A 26257-nucleotide genomic window follows, 5' to 3' on the forward strand; every position below is an offset into this window, starting at 1 on the left:
GCCTGGTACACAGCAAGTGAACAACAATTACCTGTTATGTGACTGTGTGAATGAATATGGAAGCCAGGCATTCAACTCGTCTCTAAGTTGTGGTGGCTGCCATATTTCGTAGAATCTGACGGTCCATTAATTGTAAGATACACCATTATATCACAAATCACTAAAACAGAAAAAAATGCTGCCAGTTATAAACGCTAAGAGGCAGCTTGATTTCAGAAATGTTGAAATGTGAAAAAACTCTTAGAGAATTAGTAATATGTGATATATCCTAGAGTTGAGTCTGAGAGTTGGGCTTTATTTTCTTCATAGTATTTTTCACTCCTTACAAATACATTTGTCAACCTTAGCAAGATGTGAGCTCACAAGGGCAGGGACTTTTATTTATCACCATAGCCTCAGCACCTAGAACAGTATTTGGCACATACGAGATGCTCAATAATATTTGATGAATGAATGTATGAACCAAAGTATGAATCCCTAAACTAACAGCTTAGTGGTCAGGGAAATGATTTTGAGGGCCATCTGTAAGACATGGGAAACAAGGAGGAAGCAGTATAAGGAGAATGGAGAAGGATTAGGGGTCAAAAACAATGATTTTCAAGAAAAATCTTAACCACGGAACATTTTCTTGAGATGCATCTGTCATCACCCTCCTTTCCTTTCCTACCCTGAGTTTACTTATGAAACCTTCCTCCTGAAAGTCAAGGGATTTATATATTCTAACAAATACATATGAATTCAAAATTTAAATGTCCTTTCCTTTTAAAGAATAAATAAAAAGAAAGAAAGAAAGAAAAAATATCCATTCAATGGAGTGCCTGGTGGCTCAGTCAGTTAAATGTCTGGCTTCAGCTCGGGTCATGACCTCGCGGTTCATGAGTTTGAGCCCTGCATCAGGCTCTGTGCTAACAGCTCAGAGCCTGGATCCTGCTTCAGATTCTGTGTCTCCCTCTCTCTCTGCCCCACCCATTTGCGCTCAGTCTCTCTCTGTCTCTCAAAAATGAATACACGTTAACAAAAAAATTTTAGAAAAAAAATACATTCAAAAGAAGTCAGCTGTGTCTTCTATACATAATAAAAAATAAAATTACTTCTACACTGAATACTTTATTTCTTTATTTTTAATCTTTGTGTGTGTGTGAGAGAGAGAGAGAGAGAGAGAGAGAGAGAGAGACAGAGTGCGAGCAGGGGAGGAACAGAGAAGGAGACAGAATCTGAAGTGGCTCCAGGCTCCAAACTGTGGCACAGAGCCCAACGCAGGGCTTGAATTCATGAATCGTGAGATCATGACCTGAGATGAAGTTGGATGCTTAACCAACTGAGCCACCCAGGCGCCCCTACCACTGAATACTTTACATGTTTCCAACTCTTCTCCTCTTATAGGCAAAACATAACTTACAACCTATAAAACAAAGTTATTGCTTACACTTGATAAGTAACAATCACCTGTGGTGGCCAGTTTCTTACCTGTTGTTTATTGCCTTTTCTTGTTAACATGACAAAGGGCATAGTGTCTGCAGACTCCGCCTCTCCCTCCCCACCACCGAGTGGTGGCCCTTTCCTCAGCTGGCTTTTGAGATGCAAAGGAATAGCAACATCAAGTTGGTGCACTTTAACAGATTCGCCACTTCGTTGCTTAAAGATAGAAATGAAAAAATATAAATACTCCAACGTACACAGGGATATATGTAAACATAAACTGAACAATTCATTCAGTGCCATTATTTCTTAAAACACAATCATCATTAGAGCCAAAGTAACCTGACGGGCAGCTGAGACAGAGGCGCCCCCTCCTCTGCCCCCACCTCTTACGTATGGCTGGGAAGACCTGTGCAAGTCCCCAGTGACTGGCTCTGTTTACCGGTGCAGCTCAAACACACAATGCTGTAGGTTCTCCTGACTCCGCATGCTCCTGAAGTGCATACCCGCACCACATATCTTCCTTCATACTTCTCATGTGTCACAAGTGTCTGCTTCTCTGTGACAATCCTCCACCAGACTGGTGGGGTTCGGCACTGAATACCCTTTCCCTGGTGTTTTAAATACCCTAGTGGTGTTTTAAATACTGCAGGTGCTCAATTAATATTTAGGAATGAATGGAATCTATTACTGTTCAGATTAACTTTGTTTGTTAATATCAAGTTTTCAAGATTGACACTGGATTTATTAATCAATTATTTAAACAAACCTTCAGTGAAGACTTGTGCGTTGGGCTTATTACTTGAGATACTAATACTAAAAAGACAGTCTCTATCCTCAAAGAGCTCAAAAACTGTTAATTAGGATAGAGAAATAAATTAATTACAATTCATCCAAGTCATGTATAACCTGTGTTGGGGTGAAGTGACTATATAGGCCTGGCTAGGAGTGGGTGGATGCTGAAACTTCACAAAAGACTAAACAAAACTGGGACGTCTGAGAATGTCTTTAAGGCTTCATAAGACTTCTTGTAAGCAGATGGCAGCAGAGCAGTCTGGGGGATACAGAGGGAGTTTACGAAGGGGAGGACAGGTCCAAAAGCAAGGACATGAAACAGCATGGTGCATTTTGGAAACAGCACGTAATTTTCTGTATTTGCTGAATGGAGCACAAATGAGGAAAGAGCTGAATGTAATTCTTCAAATCTAAGCAGGTAATGCTAACAGGCCATGAAGGTTTTGAAAATGCTTTACCACAATTTAAATAGCCTTTGATATAGGCTCCATATTTGCAAGAGACCTAAATCAAATAAAATGGTAATAAAGGGGTAAGGTCTTATTGTTTATAAGTTCCAATTTGTAGAATTTGCTTGACGCTCTCCCAGATTCATAAGATTTACAAAGACTTTTTTACTTAAAATTTCAAAGGATCATGTTAGATCAATCTTTATTTGTAAATTAACTTTTTTTTCTGATTATAAAATGAACATATTCTCTTTGTAAATTATTTAAATACAAAAATGCATCAGCCAGTGTCTCCATACCAACCCCTCCCTCACCACGCTTCAAGGAACAACAACCAGTATCAATGGGGCGTGTTCTCCACATTTTTCTTGAAAATATTAGTAACACACATGTACACACAAGCTCCATCTATGCATACTGTTCTTCACTATATACGTTTTTCTTCTTTTTGATTCTATATAATGGGCATCTTTGTGTTGAGTATATACAGAGCTAATTATATGGATATTCTCTTATTTATATAATTGGTTCTCTACTAAACCTATTTCCCCATTACAGTATGACATCTTTATATATTTAACTTCATATACTTGGGTGAAAATTAGTTAAGGGTGGACTTTTAGATCAAAAGCCATGCCTATTTGCTAGGTTTACTAAGTTTCTCTCTAAAAAAGATGGACTGATTTACATATTCCAAATACAGATATTTACCCATACTTAACCACAATGGGTAGTATCACTTTTCGCATCTTAGTATCTGATGATCTGATAAAAAGGTTCTTCTTAATCTGCTTATCTTTTGATTATCAGTGAGCTCTAGCATGACTTTATTGTTTCAATCAACAACAAAAAAAACCCTGGGTCATTCATTTGTCCTCACCGGTGTGGGACCTGCTGATATAATACAGCCGTTACCCTGCATTATACAGTCTGTTTCTGGTCTGGCATTTCTCGTGGCATTCTGGGCTAGAAAGCAATAGGGCAAGATGGCTGAAAACAGACTACGCCACTACTACTCTTGTGGCCTTACTGTGGCTTTAACTGAAATGTAGCAATACTAATAGTGTCTGACAGCACTGTATGAAGAAGGTGAAGTCTTAATGCAATAATCAACAGTCTCCACAATTATTAAGATTTCTGATAAGTTTGCAGTTAATTCCGGTGTGGATATAAAATAGAAATCCAGCTTTATTTTTACTGACAATCCATTGAATAATACATTTTCCCTCAATTGACTTGCAGTGTTGTCTTTGCCATATTATTAAATTGTCATGTTTTAGGTCGATTTTGGACTTTCCTATTTCATTAATCCATTTATTCTTGTGCCAATCTATTATTGTGTGTTTAAAATGTTTTATTGTCTTACTGAGTATCTTACCTGCCAGCTTCCAGAAGTTTCCTAGCTATTTTGTTTATTCATAATTATTCTATATCACTGGGAAGATGGAGCTTTTTATAAAATCCAGTGTATTAATGTCAAGAATACATTAAACAAAATTTCTTTAAACATCAAATAACCAATATTCCTCTAAATATTTATAGACAAGTTATTCAAATTTTAGATCAAGCTTAATAATTTAGTGTATTAAATTTCCCCAAATACTGATCTTTGGCCAAGTTTGAATTGTAAACAAACTAGAAGTAAAAGGTCTTAGCAACAGAGATAGGACTTCAGAGAAAAAAGGCAGACTGGTACAATGAAATTACTCTGTTCAAAGTCCTACATTAACTACATTTTCCCCCCAGTGTATCCCAGAGAAATGTGCACATCAGGAAAAGTATAAGAAGTACTGGCAGACGCAAACTGTACTGTTGCTGCAGAGGCAAATGTTAAGCTGTAGAGACCCCTGTAACCACCACAACTGAATGGGCTGCAGTATCCTGTAGGGAGAGGACCCTCTGGAAGAGGGGAACCGCTCGTACCTGAAGGTTTTCCAGCATCATTTTATCCAGAGCTTGAATGAAGTCCTCATCTTCCACACAAGGTACATGCTTAAGTCCACCTCCCTTAATCATTACCTCCTTATTAAAACAAAACAAGAAATCAGACCACAAATTGTAACCAGAGTTTTGGATGGCAGAGTCTTTTGTATGGATAACTTGCTCAACATAACTCAAGGAACAAGTGAGTAAAATGTGTAACACTACATGTTTAAAAAAACCTGTTAATACAGTAAGGTACTTAGATAGGAAAACAAATTGAAATGAATTTCCAAAAGAATATTTTTCAGTAATCACAAGAAACACAACTTCAGTGGCTAAAACTGAAATACTAATGAAAATATTGTGTGACCTCAAAAGCAAATTTTCAGCCATACATACAGTATTTTCTTCATCTGTTTCATTCTCTTTATTTGAATCTGTAAGGTAATCGGTATTCTCTTCCTCTTCTTCCTCGCCCTCATCATCATCATTATCAGAACCCTCCTGAAATTATATAACATTAGAAGATTAAAACATTTTGAAAAGGGTTACTATATTTTACATTACTTAAAAAGATTTAAAAATTTCTGTATAATTGTTCATTATTCTCAAGTTCCAGCCTTTTATGTGGTTTGCCTACAATTTAGGGCAAAGTCAGCTGGCAACATTAGCTGAAAACTAATGCACACCAGTAGCCGAAAACCCATTTCACTATCTTCCACCGATCTAATAATACAAAGATCCTTTGTAGAAACTCTTTTCCTTGAATTCCAAAAGGAATGAGCTTCCTGAACCTTTTGTGTTATTCCTCCTCCCTGGCTGTTTTGAGACTGAGTTTCTCATAGTAGTTCTTTAATACTCAACTAACTCTGGAATGAACGTCAGTAAATAGTTCAAATTTAGCCTGGTTAGCAGTGGAAAGCAAGGACAGTAGATTTATAAAGCACTACACTGTACAGAGCACCACAGCCTATAAGGTGTTCTCACATACTTCATTTTGTTTGCTTTATCCAGTTCTAAGAAGGCAGGATAAGACCTCACGCCCCATTGTTATACATGAACAAACTAAGGCTCGGAAGTGACTTGCCCAAGGACACACTGCCTATTAAGCAGGAGCTAGACATTCTACTCCCCCTCACCACTTCTCCCCATCCTCTCTTGTCAATGCCCCCACCTGCTCTTCGATCAGCCAGATTTCCTTTCAAACAGAAGACTAACAGAACCCCAAAGGATATTTCAAAAGGGCAGACACATACAAAAGCACACAGTTGTGCCCCATCTGTGCAGCCTTTCACTTCCAACAACATAACTCACTCTCACTTGGTTCTGTAAGTGTAAAAAAAGACTACGCTAAATCCAGCATCTTCTCATTCTGCCAAGACAATGAATGTGAATGAGAAATAACATAACAATTTTAAAAATCCAAATAGTGTATTATAATTTACTATACTGGTATCTGGAAACTTATAGAGTTTCTAAAGTGGAAATACTCTGGGAATGTACAGAAATGCATTTACTTTTTTTCAAATGCATTAACTTTTTTTTTTTTTAACATAAGTCTGTAATTCACAACCAAATTTGCAATAGAGATGCTCTTAAATTTGCCCTTGGAAAAAAATTAATCATTTCTTAACACTTAAATTAAAATGCATTGGGGTGCCTGGGTGGCTCAGTCAGTTGAGCATCCGACTCTCGATTTTGGCTCAGGTGATGATCTCACGGTTTGTGGGATTGAGCCCCAAGTGGGGCTCCGCGCTGACAGCATGGAGCCTGCTTGGGATTCTGTCTCTCCCTCTCTCTCTGTCCCTCCCCTGCCTGTGCTCTTTCAAAATTAAAAAAAATAAAATAAAATGCATTAACTTTTTCTCCTTACCCTTTATTTTTTATAACTCAGGCAAACACAATGGATTAATTAACTTTTGAAACCGAAAGGCTGGACAAGAATCCCATTGTCCTAATCCCTATTATACACCGACATAATAACCTGTGGGATCTGGAAGTGAACGGACTGCAAAATCTAAGCTGGCTAAGGAGAGCAGGAGGGGTCAGCACAGCACCAGTCACACCGTCTGAGTTCAAATACTGGCTCACCACTTACTACTCTGAGATCTTGGGCAAATTCACCTATTTGTCCCTTATTTTCTCACCTACCTCACAGGGTGGTATGAGAAATGGTAATGTAAATACAGTGTTTAAAAAAGTGACTATGAACAATGAATGCTCGATAAATATTATTGCTATTATAATGATAAATCTTGTATTTAACCTGCTAAATTGTATAAATGCTAAAGAAAATTCAAATTTTAGAAGAACATTTACTTAATCTTGAAAGTCATTTTTAATTTATGTAGCTGATATTAAGGAGGAAATATTCTGGTTGTTAGCTGCTGGGGAGAACTTCAAAATGCCACGCGGAGCTTGAAGGAGTGAGGACCAAGATGAAAACAAAGAGCACAATTTGTCTGAAGAGTGAACTCCAGCCCTTTTCTTTCTCAGCTGAAACAAGCGGTTGCAGAATTTCTTATTCACTGCTATTAATCAACCCGCTTTCTCTCTTTAACAATGTTCTCCCTATGCTCAGAGAGCAACCATGGGAGAGGGTGGTCTTGAGTGGGAGGAGAAGCAAACTATGCAACTTCACTTATTAAACCACATCTCTCTCACTTTTGCTCCCAGACAAGGCTCATGCAATGCCGACCGAACACTGTGTTTTTTTCCACTTAGCAAACACACTGTATCATGTATGATATTCAACTGCAATTGGAAAAGTAAGCAATGGTTAAAAATCATACAACTTTCAGCCTGGGTGGCTCAGCTGGTTGAGCATCAGACTCTTGATTTAGGCTCAGGTCATGATCTCACGGTTTATAAGATCCAGCCCCATGTCTGGCTGCCACTGACAGCGTGGTGCCTGCTTGGGATTCTCTCTCTCCCTCTCTCTCTGCCCCTCCCCTGTTCAAACTCTCTCTCTCTCAAAATAGATAAATACACATTTTTTTTTTTAAAGATACAATTTTCAAAATTATCAAGTTCACTTTTTAAAAGGAGGAAATGTATTTAGTGAAGAAAATGTAATACATCCCAATTCTTCAAATGAGGAATTTATAGGAAAGCAACTCACTTTTTTTTTTTTTAATATTTATTTATTTTTGAGAGACAAAGAAAGACAGAGCATGAGTGGGGAGGGACAGAGAGAGAGGGAGACACAGAATCTGAAGCAGGCTCCAGGCTCCGAGCTGTCAGCACAGAGCTCGACGCGGGGCTCGAACTCACAGACCACAAGATCGTGACCTGAGCTGAGTTGGCCACCCGACCGACTGAGCCCCCCAGGGGCCCCGCAAGTCACTCTTTGAAGTCACATTTACTAAGGCTGTTTAATTTATTAGATTCTGTTTATCTAACTGGTGTAGTAGCAAAATCCAAAGGCAGCCATAAGATTGGTCTGATACACTCATTTCCTTCTATTATTATAAAATACTTAATAATCCAATTTAAATTATATGGTTGAATGTTTCTACAACAACCTCATTTTTTAAAAGAACAATGTAATGTCTACCTATTATATGGAAACCAATTACAGAAACATTCCAGTTCTAAATTTTTATCATTTATATCTACTTTCCCAGGAAACTTTCAGAGTTCGCAGGTTGGAAGGAGATCTTATTTTATGCATTCAAGGAAATCTTGGCTCAAATAATCAAGATACTCTTGTACAAATGTACCTATTTGCTATAAATAAAAGTCATCACCTCTTCTTCTGGGTCATTTACTTCACTTTCATTTCCAGATTGTTCTTCTGTTTCAGCTCCTCCTTCTTCTTCTTCTTCATCCTCTTCAAGATTTTCTCCTTCCGTCATAGACTCTTTTGAATCTTTATCATTTACTAGGCCTTGAAATGAGGAGAAAGTGAAGAAGTATATAAAAAAGGATAAATTTTCAATATTATACCACTTAATTTAGAAGTATGTATTAAAGTGACTCAAAAGCCATTTTCTCAGAATAGTAAAACAAGAATACAATTTAAAATTATTTTGAGAAACATTTTACAAACTAAAGAGACCTTCATTTCAACAAAAAAATCAATGATACATTATATATATGAACCAACATATATATATATAAATACATATATAATATGTACACACACACACACAAATAATATATGTGTACTTTTTTTCCAGCTTCTGTTTATCTCCATCTCAGATGAACATGTCAAAAAGTACTAGCACATAAAATGCCGCCTCAACCATGTAAGAGAAATCACATTTGGCTATCAATTTGAATGTCTGCAAATTAAGACTAAGGGAAGGAGCCAAAGGCGTGTCACCAAAGTGCTTAATTTTTTTTCCTCAGTAACAGCATTCTCCTCCTAAGGGAACCCCTGGGCTTGAATTTGCTCCCACCTCCTATGTTCAGTCACATCTCACTGCCTAGTCAATTCTTAGTTAACAATGGAATTCCGAACGACTCTCTCTACTTTCAAGATGCCTCATCTGATCTGACTTTCCCCTTGTCTCTCTCCAGCCTTCTCCTATAGCTGGGCCTCTTCTGTCACAAAGCATACTATCTTGCAATCTTGTTCATCAGATACTCTTCTCAATGCAGAGTATCCTTCACTATGTACTTTCAAGTCCTATACATTCTCTAAGTTCAGTCTAAATTTTACTTCCTGAATACACATAATGAGTACCTGAATCTATTACTCTTCCTCCTATCTGCTCCTAAAGCTCTTGGAGAATTTCTCATGGCACTTTTCATCTAAGAATACACCATGTAGAATTTTTTCTAAGATTTCATAAAACATGACATCAGATTATAAGACTCTTCACTACAAAGACCTTGTTTTATACATTCAAAACTTATCAGAGGCCATATATTGATAAACACACAGGTGTTTAATAAATACTTTATTCAGACTCTTAGATGATTAGGGCAAAAAGAAACTTTAGCAACCATGTAATGATTTAACTCTTTCATTTTATGAGGAATGTTGAAGTTCAGAGAGTTTCAATAATTAACTAACCAATAAAAGTAAAAAAAATTATTCCAGTGTCTTAAGTCTAAGAAGTTAACTGAACTGACAAAAATATGAGTGTACAGAGTGATTAAAGTAGGTACATTCAAGTTTGGAAATAAAATTTAAGAAAAGATGGATAATGCTCAGAGAGAAAGGAAAATTAATGCTGAGAAAAGAAGATGGTGTCTCAGAATGAGAATCCATTAACTTAAATACTTATTTTCTCATCACTTACTAGATTTCACAGATACAAATTTAGATTTTACATATATAAATTTTATTTATTTCCTTATTCATTTATACAGACTTTAAGAAACAATATTTGACTGTTCTCTAAGTTTTTTTTTTTTAATTTTTTTTTTTTTTTTAATGTTTATTTATTTTTGAGACAGAGAGAGACAGAGCATGAGCAGGGGAGGGGCAGAGAGAGAGGGAGACACAGAATCTGAAACAGGCTCCAGGCTCCGAGCCGTCAGCACAGAGCCCGACGCGGGGCTCAAACTCACCAACTGTGAAATCATGACCTGAGCCGAAGTCGGACACTTAACCGACTGAACCACCCAGGCGCCCCTGTTCTCTAAGTTATCAAAGAGAGGGGTGTCTGGGTGGCTCGGTCAGTTAAGCATCCAACTCTTGGTTTCTGCTTGGGTCATGATCTCGGGGTTTTGTGGTTGCAAGCCCTGCACTGGGCTATGCGTTGGCGTCGCAGGGCCTGCTTAGGATTCTCTCTCCCTCTCTCTCTGCCCCTCCCCTACTCGCACTCTGTCTCTTTCAAACAGACAAACAAAAAAATTAAGTTATCAAAGGCAAAAATTTAAAGTCACGACTGTCTAAATCTATTCTTTCAAGGTTTATTTTTGAGAGAGCGAGCGGGGGAGGGGTAGAGAGAGCGGGACAGAGGATCCGAAGCAGGCTCCACACTGACAGCGGTGAGTCCAATGCACAGCTCAAACTCAGAAACCGTGAGATCATGACCTGAGCTGGAGTGGGACACTCAACCGACTGAGCCACCTGGGCACCCCACGACTGTCTAAATCTAAACATTCTCGGTGAAAATATCACGTACTGATAAATTCACATGGCACGGGCTATTTTTACGCTTTTGTTACAGCCATTTAAAACATGCAGGTTGGGAAGAACTATAACTTGTAAGTCACTTTGTTTTGATAGTCATACTCCTACTAATTTCTAAGAAAAATACATACTATTTTTAACACATTTGCATTTGCATTGCAAGTCAGTTTCAAAAGCAATTTATAAATACATTTTGCATTTACTAAACAGTATATATGAACTATCCTACTGCTGACCCCGAGGACACCGTCAATCTAAAATAAACAATGAAATAAAAATGTATACCCACAGGACATAGGGATAAAAATACAGAAGACAAACAATAAAACGCTGTTTGGTGCCTCAGTTTTCCTGCTCATAACCGAGATAGTAGTTAACTGTAATACTTCCTTTTAGACTGCTTTAGTTTATATTTCTCTGCTTACTAGACATGTTGAGCATTTCTCTTTTTTTTTTAATTTTTTTTTTAATTTTTTTTTTTAACGTTTTTTTAATTTATTTTTGAGACAGAGAGAGACAGAGCATGAACAGGGGAGGGTCAGCGAGAGGGAGACACAGAATCTGAAACAGGCTCCAGGCTCTGAGCTGTCAGCACAGAGCCCGATGCGGGGCTTGAACTCACGGACCGCAAGATCATGACCTGAGCCGAAGTCAGCCGCCCAACCGACTGAGCCACCCAGGCGCCCCAGTGAGCATTTCTTCCCATACTCAACATGTCAGAGAGAGCACAGTCTTTGATTTCTGGCATCAGGCAGCACTCAGTAAGAACACTTACTCTCCCCGCCTTCCCTTATCATGTTCATTTATTTTTTGGGATATTCTAATTTATTACCAATTTGCCTGTGCCCTTTATGTAAGTGAAACAAACCTGACAAGCAAACTGTCCTCATTTTAATTTCAGTTATTTTTCTATGGTATAAAAGCTTTAAGCACCCAGATCTGTGGCCATGTGTGTGCTTTCTTCAATTGTTTTAGAATTTGGGAAAATTAACACCTCCAAATATTTGATAATCATATATCTTTTTAAACTTTTTAAAAATACTTAGCTCCTTAATCCATCTGGAGTTTGAGGATATCAGATGTGGCTCTCTATCAGTTTTCCTCCTATAAGCCAACCTGTTGCCCTTATGCTATTTTTTAAGATTCCTAGTTTATTATACACTAAATAAGTTTATATTTAATTGGGGATGCTTCTAGGCCTTTTATTCTGTTCTACTGAATTTGTTTCTCATTTATGAAATACACTGTTGGCTTTATAATTTACTCATGAGTCTTCTTTTTTTTCACTTCTGTTTCCTTCATTTCTGTTCCTTGTATTATTATACAGTCTACAACTTCCATGCCTGACTAAATTATATTGCCTATTACCACTTTGTTTTTTGTTCTTAAACTGGAAGAGAATGTCTGAGCCAATAATTCTATGTCTTTCTTGAGAAAACGAAGATGCACACAAAAATCACACAGAAATGTTATTTATGCTAATGTAAAACTGGAAACAGCCTAAGTATCAAACAACAAGATTAAATACATTATGGCACATTCATACAAAGGAATATAGCCAATTTAAAAAAAAATTAAGACTTAGAAAAATATTTCATGTCAGGAAGAAATTTCGTAAGTATTAGGTAGAAAAAAAAATCCGATAATATAACTACAAACATGAAAAAATTTCAAAAGAATAGAACATGTACCAAAAAATGTTAACACATGATTGTTCTTATGTATGGAATATGTAATTTTTGTTTTCTCGGTATTTTTCAGGATTTCTGCCATGAATAAGTACTACTTCTAATAATATTAAAAATGACTTAAAAATCTTAGGGAATTTTGTAGTGCTTTCTCATTAACTATTAGGTTTACATCGGGTTGTTATAAAGTTAAAATAATAAAGAATTTACAAAGTGCTTGAAAACAAAAAAAAACTATCAAGGATACTGTATTATCTATCAATAGGAAGTACAGATTTAATATAATATAATCTATATTATATATTATATATAACATATAATATATAATATAGATTATATTATATATAATATAATCTATATTATATATATAATATATTATATAGATTATATTATATATAAAATATATTATATAAATCTATATAATATATTATATATAATATATTATATATATAATATAATCTATATAATATAATATAGATTCATTCATGTACATCTTCTTCCTGATATTTAGACTCTAAAGCAAGAGAAAAATGGGACTTGGGAGCATATTGATTCCAGTTGCCATCATCTTTAGAATTTCATTCACAAATGGTGGCCTATTTTTTCCTTGCCATATTCTAAACAGGAACAGACCCCTCAAAAGAAGCTTGCGGTCCTTTCATTTAACCCTTTGCTCTACAAAGGATAAAGCATACCACACTCTTTGCTGCTATCAAACTGGGTGTCAAACTAGTGCTATCTCATGCCCACTACACAGAGAGAACCATTCATGAAGGTTTTTGGGAAACAAGACTAAGACTTAACTATATTAAAGCATGTTAAATAAATGAAATAAATAAGTAGATAAATAAGTACTTTGCTTGAAATGACCATTTTATACAACTGGAAATCTGAAAAGGAAAAAAAAAGTGCTGACTTGGGACAAAGTTCAAAGAACAAAAGAATCACATATGTCCTTCTGGGTGGAGTGGTAGAAAAGTCAATAGTTACACAATCGGTAGCACCTTTAAAAATACTGCTCAGTTAGATAACAGTAATCATATTCTCCAAAGGAAGACGGATCTTTAGAGAAAGAAATTCTATTAAAATGCTGGATATAATAAGAAAAACAGTTTTAAAGGAAAAAAAAAATCACAAATGCTTTGCCATGAAAAGTAGTTTTTCATATATGCAACATAGTAAATTTATGCAATTAGTGTAACTGGTGAAGCTTAAGGATCTTTCGGCGACAGACATACGGGTGGTTGAGTGCTAGGAGGAAATAAAACACTAGCTTAATAGCCTAAAAGCATGTCACTTTGAAATGACTACACTAAAACATGCTAACATGCTAAGAACTATTAGCAAGCAAACAAGACTTGAAAGACTACACCTCGTTCCAGTTATTTCCACTGACAAAGTTAGTCAGCTCATTTAGTCCCTTGTGGGAACTGTTCAAGAGCTAACTCTTATTCCAGAATAGTTGCAGAAGGATGTGGAGAAAGTAAATAGACCAAGTCTCCTGTACCACATTATTTCTCACATTTTCTCTAGTCCTTAGAAAAAGAGACAACTCTCCCAGGGAATTAGGTCTGAAATTCCACAAGGTAGTTCCAAACTTCTAACAGATACTCCTCCCTACAGTGTCATGCCCAAGTTGTCTTAGGAAATAATACCTGTTGAAAATACATACATACTGTATATATAAGAGATGCTTTAATCAAAAGTACTTTGTATTATAGCAACCAAAAATCCTAAAATTAAGAAAGGCTAACAGGATTGTGTTTTTTTCCATCCCTACTTACATGACTGCTTTCCTCCAATTTGGGATTATTCAGTGAAATCAAATATGCCACTCAGGTCTCACCTAACACTATTAAGTAACACTCAACACTGAAAATAGGAAGTATACAAAAGCAAACTGATAATACGAAGCAAATTCTAAAAACAATCTGCCAAATATCATCTTCATTTTCTTTAATTAGTTGCTTACCTAGTTTTATTAAGAATTCTCGTTCCAAGTCGTGTACCTGCCTGATGGATTCTTCCAGAGAATTACAGAGTTTGATCTTTGGTCTTAGCAGTTCTAGTGTATCACTGATCATGTAATCTATGTCAATAGGAAATGGATGGTCTTTTGTCCAAACCTCCAAACTTTTCTTCCACCAAACATAACGCTGATAACAAATGAAAAATAAATTTAGCAGTAAGAAATTGTCAACCAAAATACTTTCAAATAATAATCTGTATTGTGATGTTACCCAGTTAAAATCATAAATAAAATACCAAATAAATTTCTAGGTACTGACACAAGGCAGAAACCCCACTCCCAAACCAGGTTTAAATACTGATTTTACAAAACAACCAGATTCAAAGCCATAGTTTTGATACATTTTCATCATTTTCTCTATACTACCTGCTTTGATTTTAATTTTAAAAGGTCAATTAAAGTATCTGAAAATACAGTTTCTGAAATACAAAAAAATCATTAATCAGCAAGCATTCATTGAACATCCACTGTGTATATGGCACTGTTTAGATATCCTTCCTTTCTTCTCCTAGCCTGGTTCCTTCATTCGATTTCATACTTTGTAATTCCTACATTTAGTTTAACTAAAAAGCACAACCCAAGAATTTGCTTGTATATAAACAGGTATTCTTCTGGGTGCTTTCATTCTCTTCCAGTTTGAGTGTGGACCTCAAGTGGGAGCTTGTCAGAAATGCAGAATCTGAGGCCCCCCACCCCAGACCGAATGAATCACAATCTGCATTTTAACAATACCTGTAGGTGGTGCATATTCATATTGAAGTTTAGAAGCACTGCTGCAGGTGATACTTTCCATCTGGCTTTCCCATACTTCACTGTACATCCTCTGTCCTGGGAGAACACACTGCCCTCATCTCCCCGGCCTCACTCACTCCTTACTCGTTATTTCCTAGGTATACCCTACTACACATTTCTGCCGACTAATCAGTATGGAAAATACTTTGGTCTCTTTTTGCTCCTGGATATTTCTAAGTGGCTTTTTTCTCTCAGTCTAGGATTTCAGAGTAAATGCAAATAAGGAACACACTTCTGAAAGAGAGTTTACTTTTGATGATGATAGTTACAGGTGACATTTTGTAGCAAATCTCTGGTTTTCAAAACCAGATGGTCTCCAACTTAAGATAGTCCTTACATACAACAGGCAATCTCACTCTCAAATTTCCAAATTTTCTGCTTATCAACTAAGAAAATAAGGGAGTGACATGTCGTCCTCTACTGCACAGGTACGGTGGCAGAACAAAGTTAACAAACGGCTCTTCCCTGAGAGTATTCACCTCCCATCTAACACCAGCCACTATGTGGAGATAGTTTTGATACTTCAAAAATTATAGTTTTAGATTTATTTTCTTCACCAATAAATAAAGGAAGAAAACACTAACAAAAGATTATACAGAATGGAATGATCATATAGAATTGAATGGTACTTTTGGTACTTTATTTCAGTAACACCTGGAGAATTTGATAGTGAACAGCTAACCCTAATCAGTATTTATAACACTGTATTATATGGGAAAGAGTAGGTTCCAAACAACCAACCTATAAGTTAACTTTTGGAACACCAACTTCATAGAAGTTATAGAACTGTCTCCATATTTGTATCTGAATTTTATTTATACTGTATTTACTCTAAATTATAAATTTACATAATTAACTAAAATTAAGATATGAAAAGTACAACCCAAGAATTTACCATGAATGAACAAATATTTTTTCCTGTGTTGAAAACAACATATTTTCCAAAAATGACAGTTTTTTCTAAAAAAAAAAAACTTAAATCCTTTAGAAACAAGAATTTTAGATTTAAAAACAGAACATAGAGGAGTTAAAAATGTTATGAGATGTACAAAAAAAACCACAAGTAATTTAATGCATAATTACCACACCAAATACCATAATCCATAAATTACTTTACCAAATTTATAAACTATACCAAAATAATTCCCAAACTAATGATGAATTACTGTCAATTATAAAAGTGACAATGCAAGTAGAATGTTTATATAATAGAATTCATCATATATTTTTTAATCTCTACATCCTTGCAGCAGGAGTAAATCAAATGATGAGCACATCTCACATGTGATATGTGAATGCTATAGCATCTCTTCTCTGGTATTTTTGTAACCGCAGTAAAGCATTAAATGCGAAACTGTGTATTTCAGTTTACATACCTGAAAGTATACAAGGAAGCAATCAAGTTTTCGTTTACTAGAACCTCTGTCAAAGTACTGGCCACAGGTATCCAAAATAGTGCACACTAGCCTAATTCTGAAAAGGTGCTCAGGGGGGTCTAGTGAACTTGGAGAGCCATCCGGGTTAACACCAAATGAAGTAAAAGAATAAAGAGTTCTAAAAATAACAGCTGATTCCACCATTCGATAATTATAAAGTTCCCCTAAGAACTTGGCGCTGCTGATACGTCTCTGGTTAAATTTAGGCTGATTAACCTAAAGGAAAAACAAACACAGATTTCCATTAAAGAATAGTAATGTGTTTGAAAAGAGGTAAAATTCTCCTCTGTCACTTGATAATATCAATTACTGAAAGAATACTAAACAGAAAAAATAATGGGTTCTTTCCTTCTTTTCTAAATAAAGTGATCATCACTGGGTATTCTTTCTCTAAGAAATGACTATGTTTAAAATGTCTTACAGGGGCGCCTGGGTGGCTCAGTCGGTTAAGCGGCCGACTTCGGCTCAGGTCACGATCTCGCGGTCCGTGAGTTCGAGCCCCGCGTCAGGCTCTGTGCTGACAGCTCAGAGCCTGGAGCCTGTTTCCGATTCTGTGTCTCCCTCTCTCTCTGCCCCTCTCCTGTTCATGCTCTGTCTCTCTCTGTCTCAAAAATAAATAAACATTAAAAAAAAAAAATTTAAAAAAAAAAAATAAAAAATAAAAAAATAAATCTCTCCCTGTGTTAAGAGTGTCTTATAAAAAAAAAAAAATAAAAAAAAAAAAATAAAATGTCTTACAAAAAGAACAAGTTAAATACTAAACTCAGTATTAAGCTATCATTAAATGAGTTGACAAAACAGTTAAAATGTAATTCTCCCTATAAGCCCCCAAAACTTAATTTTTCTGTAATTCATGAATTATATACATACAGAAATTCTTTACAGAAAACGGTTTACAGAAATTATTATTGAATGATTACCAAGTCTCCTAATTAAGAGATTTAGAAACACCTATCACTTGAGTCCTAACTGTGCCCCAGAAATAATAAAAAAACTACAATCTTTCAAAAGCCTGACTGAACTTGAGAAAGAGGCAAAAAACTCTCCAGCATTAGCCTGCAAGACCAGGAAATCTGAGACAAAAGGGTTTTTGAAGAAAACACTAACTCTGAAGAAGTAATAGTAAATTGACATCATAACGGGAAAGGAAAGGAAGGTTTCCAAATTATTATTTTTCAATAATCAAATTTAAAAGCTGTTTAAATTCTCCACAAACTCCAATTTGATGCCTTTAAAGAAAGTACTCAGTACCTCCATTCCTAATCGAATATCTTCTAAAACTCCATCCACAACATGGATTCCAACATCTTCTTGGTAGAGTACCAGTCCTGCTAAGAGGTTGGCTACACAATGAATACTATTATATTTCACGTTCCAGATGTTTATCATACAACAAATAACATAGTCTTTCACTTCTTGGTCCTGCCAGGGCAACTTTCGCATCTGTCTCAAAACCTACATAAAGAGAATTTTGTTTCAATTACTAACATAAGCACATAATATTCCCATATACCCAGTAATATAGTTATTTTGACTGTGCAGTCATACAATTTTCGAAATGAAAAATACTTTAGAGATCCTCTACCAGCCACTTGACTTTAGACATAGGAAAAGTGAGATTTTTTTCTAATTATTGGCAAAATTTACTCACATTTGTCACTAAATTTATTCACATAAAGTCTCTAAATTTCATAGAGTTCCCAGATCTTCATACAAGCTAATAACATACACTCCTAAAATCAGATCACTAAAAAAAAATAAAGGTTTACCAAAAATAATATTTTCTTTTGATATAATTAATGTTAATAATCTCTGATACTTGTTATGAATCAAAAATTTCCAGTAAATTAAACCCAAGGTCAATTGGTTAAAAGACTACTTAAACTGGAGGGTACAAAATCAAGGCTGACATTACACAGCATTCTATTTCCACATGTGCAAAAGGGGGGATAATAACAGCACTTATTTCATAGTTTGTTGTAAAGATTAGACAAATTAAAACATGTGAGATACCCAGGGAAGTGTCTGGCTCATTATAAGTACCGCATAAAAGTTAGCCATTACTATTTCAAAAGCTCTACTGGTAATGAGATGAGCAGAGCTCTACCCATAATCAAGTTCTTTCCATTTTTATTCTAAAAAAAAAAAAAAAAAAAAAAAAAGGATACTGCTGGCAGATTGCAAAGCACTCCTTCCATCTCTACTCTACAGCCACAATCCATCTTTCAAGCACTTAGTATGTTCTCTAATCAGCTTCAGTGGAACTGTTAATGCTATCAACTGTAAAAGCAATCTATATTTTTTAAACTTTTAGCCAATTCTAAAACAGCTTTCAAATTGCTTATTGTTTGAAACAAGTACTGTCTCTGACTCTCTGAAAGCTGAGTCCAATTTCCAAAGTCGCATATATAACATGAGTATTACTGTACGCCTTTTCTCCCCCAGGTTTACTCTGTTCAGAAGTTAACTTGTTTTACATTTTTTTCCTAAAAACAAAAAAGTTCCACACTTGTAGAGTTAACCTTGAAATGTTCTCTTCAATCATATCTTACTTAAATGTGAAGTTTTTAACAAGGCAACTGCAATAATCAAGAAAATAGGTTAGTTCACAGAGCTGGAACAAATAATCCTAAAATTTGTATGGAACCAGAAAAGACCCTGAATAGCCAAAGCAATCCTGAAAAAGAAAACCAAAGCAGGAGGCATCACAATCCCAGACTTCAAGCTATACTACACAGCTGTAATCATCAAGACAGTATGATACTGGCAGAAGACCAGACACTCAGATCAATGGAACAGAATAGAGAACCCAGATATGGACCCACAAACGTATGATCAACTAATCTTTGACGAAGCAGGAAAGAATATCCAATGGAATAAAGACAGTCTCTTCAGCAAGTGGTGCTGGGAAAACTGGACAGCGACATGCAGAAGAATGAACCTGGACCACTTTCTTACACCATACACAAAAATAAACTCAAAATTGGAAGAAAGACCTAAATGTAAGACAGGAAGCCATCAAAATCCTTGAGGAGAAAGCAGGCAAAAACCTCTTGGATCTTGGCCACAGCAACTTCTTACTCAACACGTCTCCAGAGGCAAGGGAAACAAAAGCAAAAATGAACTACTGGGACCTCATCAACAAAAAGCTTCTGCACAGCGAAGGAAACAATCAGCAAAACTAAAAGGCAACTGACGGAATGGGAGAAGATATTTGGCAAACGATGTATCAGATAAAGGATTAGTATCCAAAATTTATAAAGACCTTATCAAGCTCAATACCCAAAAAACAAATAATCCAGTGAAAAAATGGGCAAGACATGAAGAGACACTTCTCCAAAGAAGACCTCCAGATGGCCAACCGACACATGAAAAAATGCTCCACATCACTCATCATCAGGGAAATACAAATCAAAACCACAATGAGATACCACTTTATACCTGTCAGAATGGCTCACATTAACAACTCAGTCAACAACAGAGGTTGGCGAGGATGCAGAGAAAGAGGATCTCTTTTGCACTGCTGGTGGGAATGCAAGCTGGTGCAGCCACTCTGGAAAACAGTATGGAGGTTCCTCAAAAAATTAAAAAATAGACCCACCCTACGACCCAGCAATTGCACTACTAGGTATTTATCCAAGGGATATAGATGTGCTGTTTTGAAGGGACACATACACCCCAATGTTTATAGCAGCACTATCAACAATAGCCAAAGTATGGAAAGAGTCCAAATGTCCATCGATGGATGACTGGATAAAAAAGATGTGGTACATATATACAATGGAGTATTACTCGGCAATCAAAAAGAACGAAACTTTGCCATTTGCAACAACATGGATGGAAGTAGAGGGTATTATGCTAAGCGAAATTAGAGAAAGACAAATATCACATGACTTCACTCACATGAGAACTTTAAGACACAGAACAGATGAACTTAAGGGAAGGGAAGCAAAAATAATACAAAAACAGGGAGGAGAACAAAACATAAGAGACTCTTAAATACAGAGAACAAACAGAGGGTTACTGGAGGGGTTGTGGGTGGGGGGAAGGGCTAAATGGGTAAGGGGCATTAGGGAATCTACTCCTGAAATCACTGTTGCACTATATGCTAATTTGGATGTAAATTAAAAAAATAAAATTAAGAAAGAAAGAAAGAAAGAAAGAAAGAAAGAAAGAAAGAAAGAAAAAGAAAATAGGTTAGTAGTTCTTAACCTTTTCTGGAAATTGATCCCTGCTAAGAATCTAAGGAAGACTATAAACATTCCCTCTAGAAAAATATAAACAGCCCTAGACATTCAAAATTATGAAATTTCAGAAGGCCATGGACCTCCGAAAGCCCACTCAAAGTTATAATCCTTTATACTGAAGGAAAATATTTAGTCAAACTGATTATAGAATATGAGAGACAAAGCAGTAATTACAAACATAAACAACAGCAAAATTAAAATGGAAAGAATTGCTACTTCAGAGTAAGAATCATAAAAGAAAACAAAACATAAGTCCTATATATTAAGTATCATCATATGAATTCCATTTTAGGAACTTTTGTATAGAATCAACCATAATTAAACTTGGAATCTAATCTTACCTCTCCTAAACTTCAGTGCTGAAATTTAACAGCTCTGATTCAATTTCTTATGCATACTTTGTCAAACACTGAAGCAATTTATAAAACAAACTGACCTAAGGAAGCTGAAATATATGTTCCTGACCTAAAATAATTTAGTGCAATGGATAGAAGGAAAGTGCACTGCTCTTAATACTACTATCATTAGGAGGAAGAAGAATAAATTTGAATATTATATAATCTTTTTTTTTTAAGTTTCTTTTTGAGAGAGACAGAGACAGCACGAGCAGGGGAGGGGCAGAGAGAGAAAGAGAATCAGAAGCAGGCTCTAGGCCCTGGGCTGTCAGCACAGAGCCTGACGTGGGGCTCGAACTCTGAACGGAGCAATCATGACCCGTGCTGAAGTCGGATGATTAACCAACTGAGCCACCTAGGCGCCCCCGAATATTACACAACCTTAACACTCCCACAAATCTCAAATTTACTATTACTTTATAATTTCGATGAGATTTACCTTCTCAGTGGTAACCTTGGAGAGATCCTTGTATAAAAGTTTCCGGACATATTCCTGGAGAGGAGGACGTTTCTTTTTCACTGTTTTTTCAGCTGGAGGTGGGTTGCAGTAGTAATATGCATTCTCCACCATTGTAACGTATCTTGCATCAAGATGCATTGCTTGCTTCTTTCTCATCATTTGTTCCTATAATAAAAAAGTCTAAGTTAGTCAAAATACTTTCATTCTAATACTTATTCCCAACAAAACTTCTCTGTCTCGCTGTCAGAAATAAACATTAGGGGTGCCTGGGTGGCTCCTTTGGTTGAGCGTCGGACTTCAGCTCAGGTAATGATCTCCCAGTTCATGAGTTCAACCCCCATGTTGGGCTCTGTGCTGAAAGCTCAGAGCCTGGAGCCTGCTTCAGATTCTGTGTCTCCCTCTCTCTGCTCCTCCCCGACTCGCTCTCTCTCTCTCTCTCTCTCTCAAAAAACAAAAAAAACAAAAATAAATAAATAAATAAATAAATATTTTTAAAAAAATTTTTAAAGAAATAAATTCTTGTGTTTCTTCATTTTAAATAGCATTGCCAGAGAATGTTTAGGCTCACAACTAGATTTTTAAAAAAATAACATCTAAAAAAAATGACACAATCCAGACTTTTGTAACAGCAACACTGAAATAATGACAGTACATGCCCGGCGATTCCTAAACCTGAGCTCCCTTTAACACTAACACCAATACTCCCTCCACCACACTTGGAAAGGTCCCAAGACTGCAAGGGAATGCATGGGTATTATCAGTAAGCATAACAATTTAACTGATCAAGAAACTTGATGGCCATTTCAGTATTCTAATTAGCTTAAGAAATAACTTCTACCCCAAGTTAACTTTTAAAGTTGTTTTTAATTTAAAATTTCAATTTTATATGTTTAAGCTTATAATTTATATGCTCATGGCACTTAACAATGGCTTCTTTGAATATCCAAGAACATCCATAACAATGATTCTAATATAATAGTATTAAGAGTACTTGGCTCATTTGAATCATTTATCAAAAGTTATTTGGGGTTGAACTTAATCCTCCTTTACAACAGTGTGAACTCACTGGCGCCCAAGTGGGAAAAATTCTTGCAACTCTCCTGGACTGGCTGCGCAGCACATAAATATGGGAGGTTCTAGCTTATGCTGCAGAGCAAGATCGATCATAGGTACTGGTCAATATAATATTTCTAACCCCTGAAGTAAATCAAGAACCTCAAGCTCTTGCCAGGATCCTCAAGCCCTTACCAAAAGTACACTGGTCCTCAGGTGTGATTCTGGAGATCTGAAAAGAAATCTTCCACATGTTTCCAGTAGAGTACATGCCATTTCAATGTGGTGATGGGAAAAGTCTGATAGAAGCATCTGTAATAATAATGATGATGAGAGAACACAAAGACAATACTTCAGTCCTATTAGAGAAAGAACATACAGATCTACTGTGTGTAACAATCTTAAAAATATCAGTGTGAAAAACAAAAGCTAGTCTACGTTAGCTTAACAAGAGTCATTGCTAAGTATCTTGTGTTCAGCCACAAAAATTTAATCTAAAATCTTCAATACATTTAATGCCTTTCCTTTCAGATAAATACATGAAAAACTAATATTAAAGCCCTTTCTATACTGATTATCAGATGCTATGTATTTAAATATCTGCACCATACACAGCTAACATTTTCTAAATGGCTTTTTTGTTTTGGTTTATATGATATTTACTTGTAAAATTCTGACTACAACAGGCTCATTGTATGAAATTTACAAACATAACACATTACCATAGCATTTAAGTATTTATCCTACCAATCTTTTTCTATGCATATTTTCTAAACCAAAACACATTCAAATATACCACATCATTTAATAACTTGGTGTTTTTTAGATAATATAACTATTTTGGCTGTGTCCTTATTTACCCTTGCATGGCATGATTTAAAAGGGACATATTTCTGTATAATATGAACTACAATAAAACTCCAATGATTCTTATTTATTGAATATTAAAACTGTTTACAATTTCTTATTTAAACAATTGTGTACTTAACATTACTTGTTAATATTTAACAATACTTAACAATACTTAATATCCTTGTAGATAAATCTGTGCAATAACCTTAAAACTTATAGAAATGGAATTTGTGTCAAAAAAATGTATATCCTTCTTATGTATTTGTAATAATTATTATGAAGCAATATACTAATGTTTAAATTGTTCCATGGTATGACTCCCTTCAACTACAGCACTGAGAAATCTTTAACAATCCCTCTTAAAATGTTATCCAGAGTTTCTCTAAATGTACTTTGTAGTCACCTGAGATGCTCCAAGTAGGTTTACGAAACTTAACCCCTTGAATATTTACAATGACTATTAGTATTTTAAACACTGTTAAGAAATCAAGCAGTCAAGTAATTGGGCAAATTTGTTTAACTCAGGGTTTTCCAAATGTACTTGAATCCATGAGACCCACTTTGTGTAAACTACCTAATAATATCCCTAGGAAATCAATTTGATACAAAATTTGTTGTTGTTAATAATAATCAATTCCAAATGTAGAATTATTCCATCTATACTGTATCAGCTTTACCACATATAACTACTTATTAACTAATTTCTTGCTTAATTCCATTGTGGACAGAAAACATAATCTGAATAATTTCAGTCTTTTCGAATTTGCTGGGATTCTTTTTTTTGTTTTTAATTTCATTTGAGAGACAAAGAGCGAGCGAGCAGAGGAGAGGGAGACATATAATCTGAAGCAGGCTCCGAGTTGTCGGCACAGAGCCCAACGCGGGGCTCAAACTCACGAACTGTAGGGTCATGACCTGAGCCAAAGTCGGATGCTTAACCGACTGAGCCACCCAGGCACCCCTAATGTGCTGAGATTTTATTTTGATGGTTAATTATGGTAAATGATCCATGTATATCATAAGAGATTGTAAATTCTGATGCTGTTGGGTAGAGTGTCAGTTAGATCCAGGTTGTTGTGTTATTCAAATCTGTGTATATGTACTGATTTGGTCTGCTGCTTCTTTCAGCTAGTGAAAGGTGTTTCCAACCCTTTACGTTTGTGAATTTGTTTATGTCTCCTTTCCTTGATTTTTGCTTTATATATTCTGAAGCTACCTTACTGGATTCATAATGATTCAGTAAGGTAATACCTTCCTATTAAAACTACCTCTTCATCATTCTGAACTATCCTTCTTTATTTCTAACAAATGCTTCGTGCCTTAATTGCCTGATAATAATGAAACCAGGTGACTTTTAATTAATGCTTCCCTGGTATATTTCTCCCATCTTTTTACTTTAGCCTTTATGGTCTTCGTATTTAAGGGTATGTTTCTTATAGGCAGCCTACAGTGTTGTTTTAATCAAGCCTTATATTCTTCAGGCTTTTACTTCATGTAGTTTGTCCTTTTACATTTCATGTGATTACTGTGATAGCTGCATCTCTAGCATATTATTTGTTTTCTACTCTGTTCATCTGTTTAATATTCCCTTTCACTCCTATCTTCCTTTAGATTAAACAAATATTCCTTACTTAATTCATTTTTTCCAGCATTTATAACCAAAACTTTAAATTTGTCTATTAAAAACAACTCAAGGGGCATCTGGGTGGCTCAGTTGGTTAAGCGTCCAACTTCAGCTCAGGTCATGATCTTACGGTTCATGGGTTCGAGCCCCGTGTTGGGCTCTGTGCTGACAGGTAGCTCAGAGCCTGGAGCCTGTCATTGGATTCTGTGTCTGTCTCTCTCTCTTTCTCTGTCCCTCCCGTGCTTTCGCTTTCTCTCTCTCTCTCTCAAAAATAAATAAAAAGCAAAAAAAAAATTAAAAATTTTTTTAAAAGAACACAAATAATGCAGCACTAACCTTTAAACAATGTAGTGTATCATTTTTTGTGAACATCTTAAATTTAGTTAATTCTCCAATAAAACGAACAGTTTTGTTCTTCGTTTCAATATTGATCTGGTCCTTTTTTCGTACCTACAAATTAAGAGAAAGGAGACATTAACTTAGAGAATTAGCATTTTGAAATCTCTTGTGATAAGAAATGTTATTTTATTAAGTCTGCATTCATTCCAAATATTTTAAATAAATTTGGGTAAATTTCTTGCTACACAACTTACTTTCATTTAAGGCAATATAAGCTCTGCAGAACACAAGTGCTGGGATATGATTTGCAAACAGTTCCACGGTCAAGTAATTTGGGGAAACAATACACTTTATCAGGCTTAAATAGGTTCTCAAATAAAGAGGACTGTTTAACTTAATTCAATTTATCTCAAATTTATTTGGCAATATAAACTCCCTTTTGAAATACTAGCAAGTACTAGTTAACATCCCATTAAATTAATAAGGAACACATTTTAGGAAATGCTAACTTAAAAATAATAAGTACCAAGAGTTCACTTAAGCAAAAATATTATTAAAGCTTCATGTATTACACTTGTGAACTACAGTTTGCATTTTTTATTATAATTTCATTACAGCAAAATTTCCAATATAATCACTATTCTTTTCTATCATCAAAACTGTAG

The 26257-nt window shown here is 35.5% G+C and overlaps 1 protein-coding gene across 2 annotated transcripts in view; it reads right to left on the reverse strand.

The window, feature by feature from the left end:
• The window catches only part of UPF2 (UPF2 regulator of nonsense mediated mRNA decay), a 110308-nt gene that overhangs the window by 17050 nt on the left and 67001 nt on the right, over positions 1-26257 (reverse strand). For both annotated transcript variants that reach the window (XM_042944864.1, XM_042944866.1), the window contains exons 10-19: positions 25590-25703; positions 22973-23089; positions 21704-21889; positions 17874-18077; positions 16563-16838; positions 14338-14521; positions 8336-8475; positions 4986-5090; positions 4587-4685; positions 1468-1635 (exon numbers count right to left, since the gene is read on the reverse strand). In XM_042944864.1, the coding sequence (XP_042800798.1) occupies positions 1468-1635; positions 4587-4685; positions 4986-5090; positions 8336-8475; positions 14338-14521; positions 16563-16838; positions 17874-18077; positions 21704-21889; positions 22973-23089; positions 25590-25703 (1593 nt within the window). The remainder of the gene's footprint in view (positions 1-1467; positions 1636-4586; positions 4686-4985; positions 5091-8335; positions 8476-14337; positions 14522-16562; positions 16839-17873; positions 18078-21703; positions 21890-22972; positions 23090-25589; positions 25704-26257) is intronic.

This window comes from Panthera leo, chromosome B4 (assembly GCF_018350215.1).
Source record: "Panthera leo isolate Ple1 chromosome B4, P.leo_Ple1_pat1.1, whole genome shotgun sequence".
NCBI classification, from domain to species: domain Eukaryota; kingdom Metazoa; phylum Chordata; class Mammalia; order Carnivora; family Felidae; genus Panthera; species Panthera leo.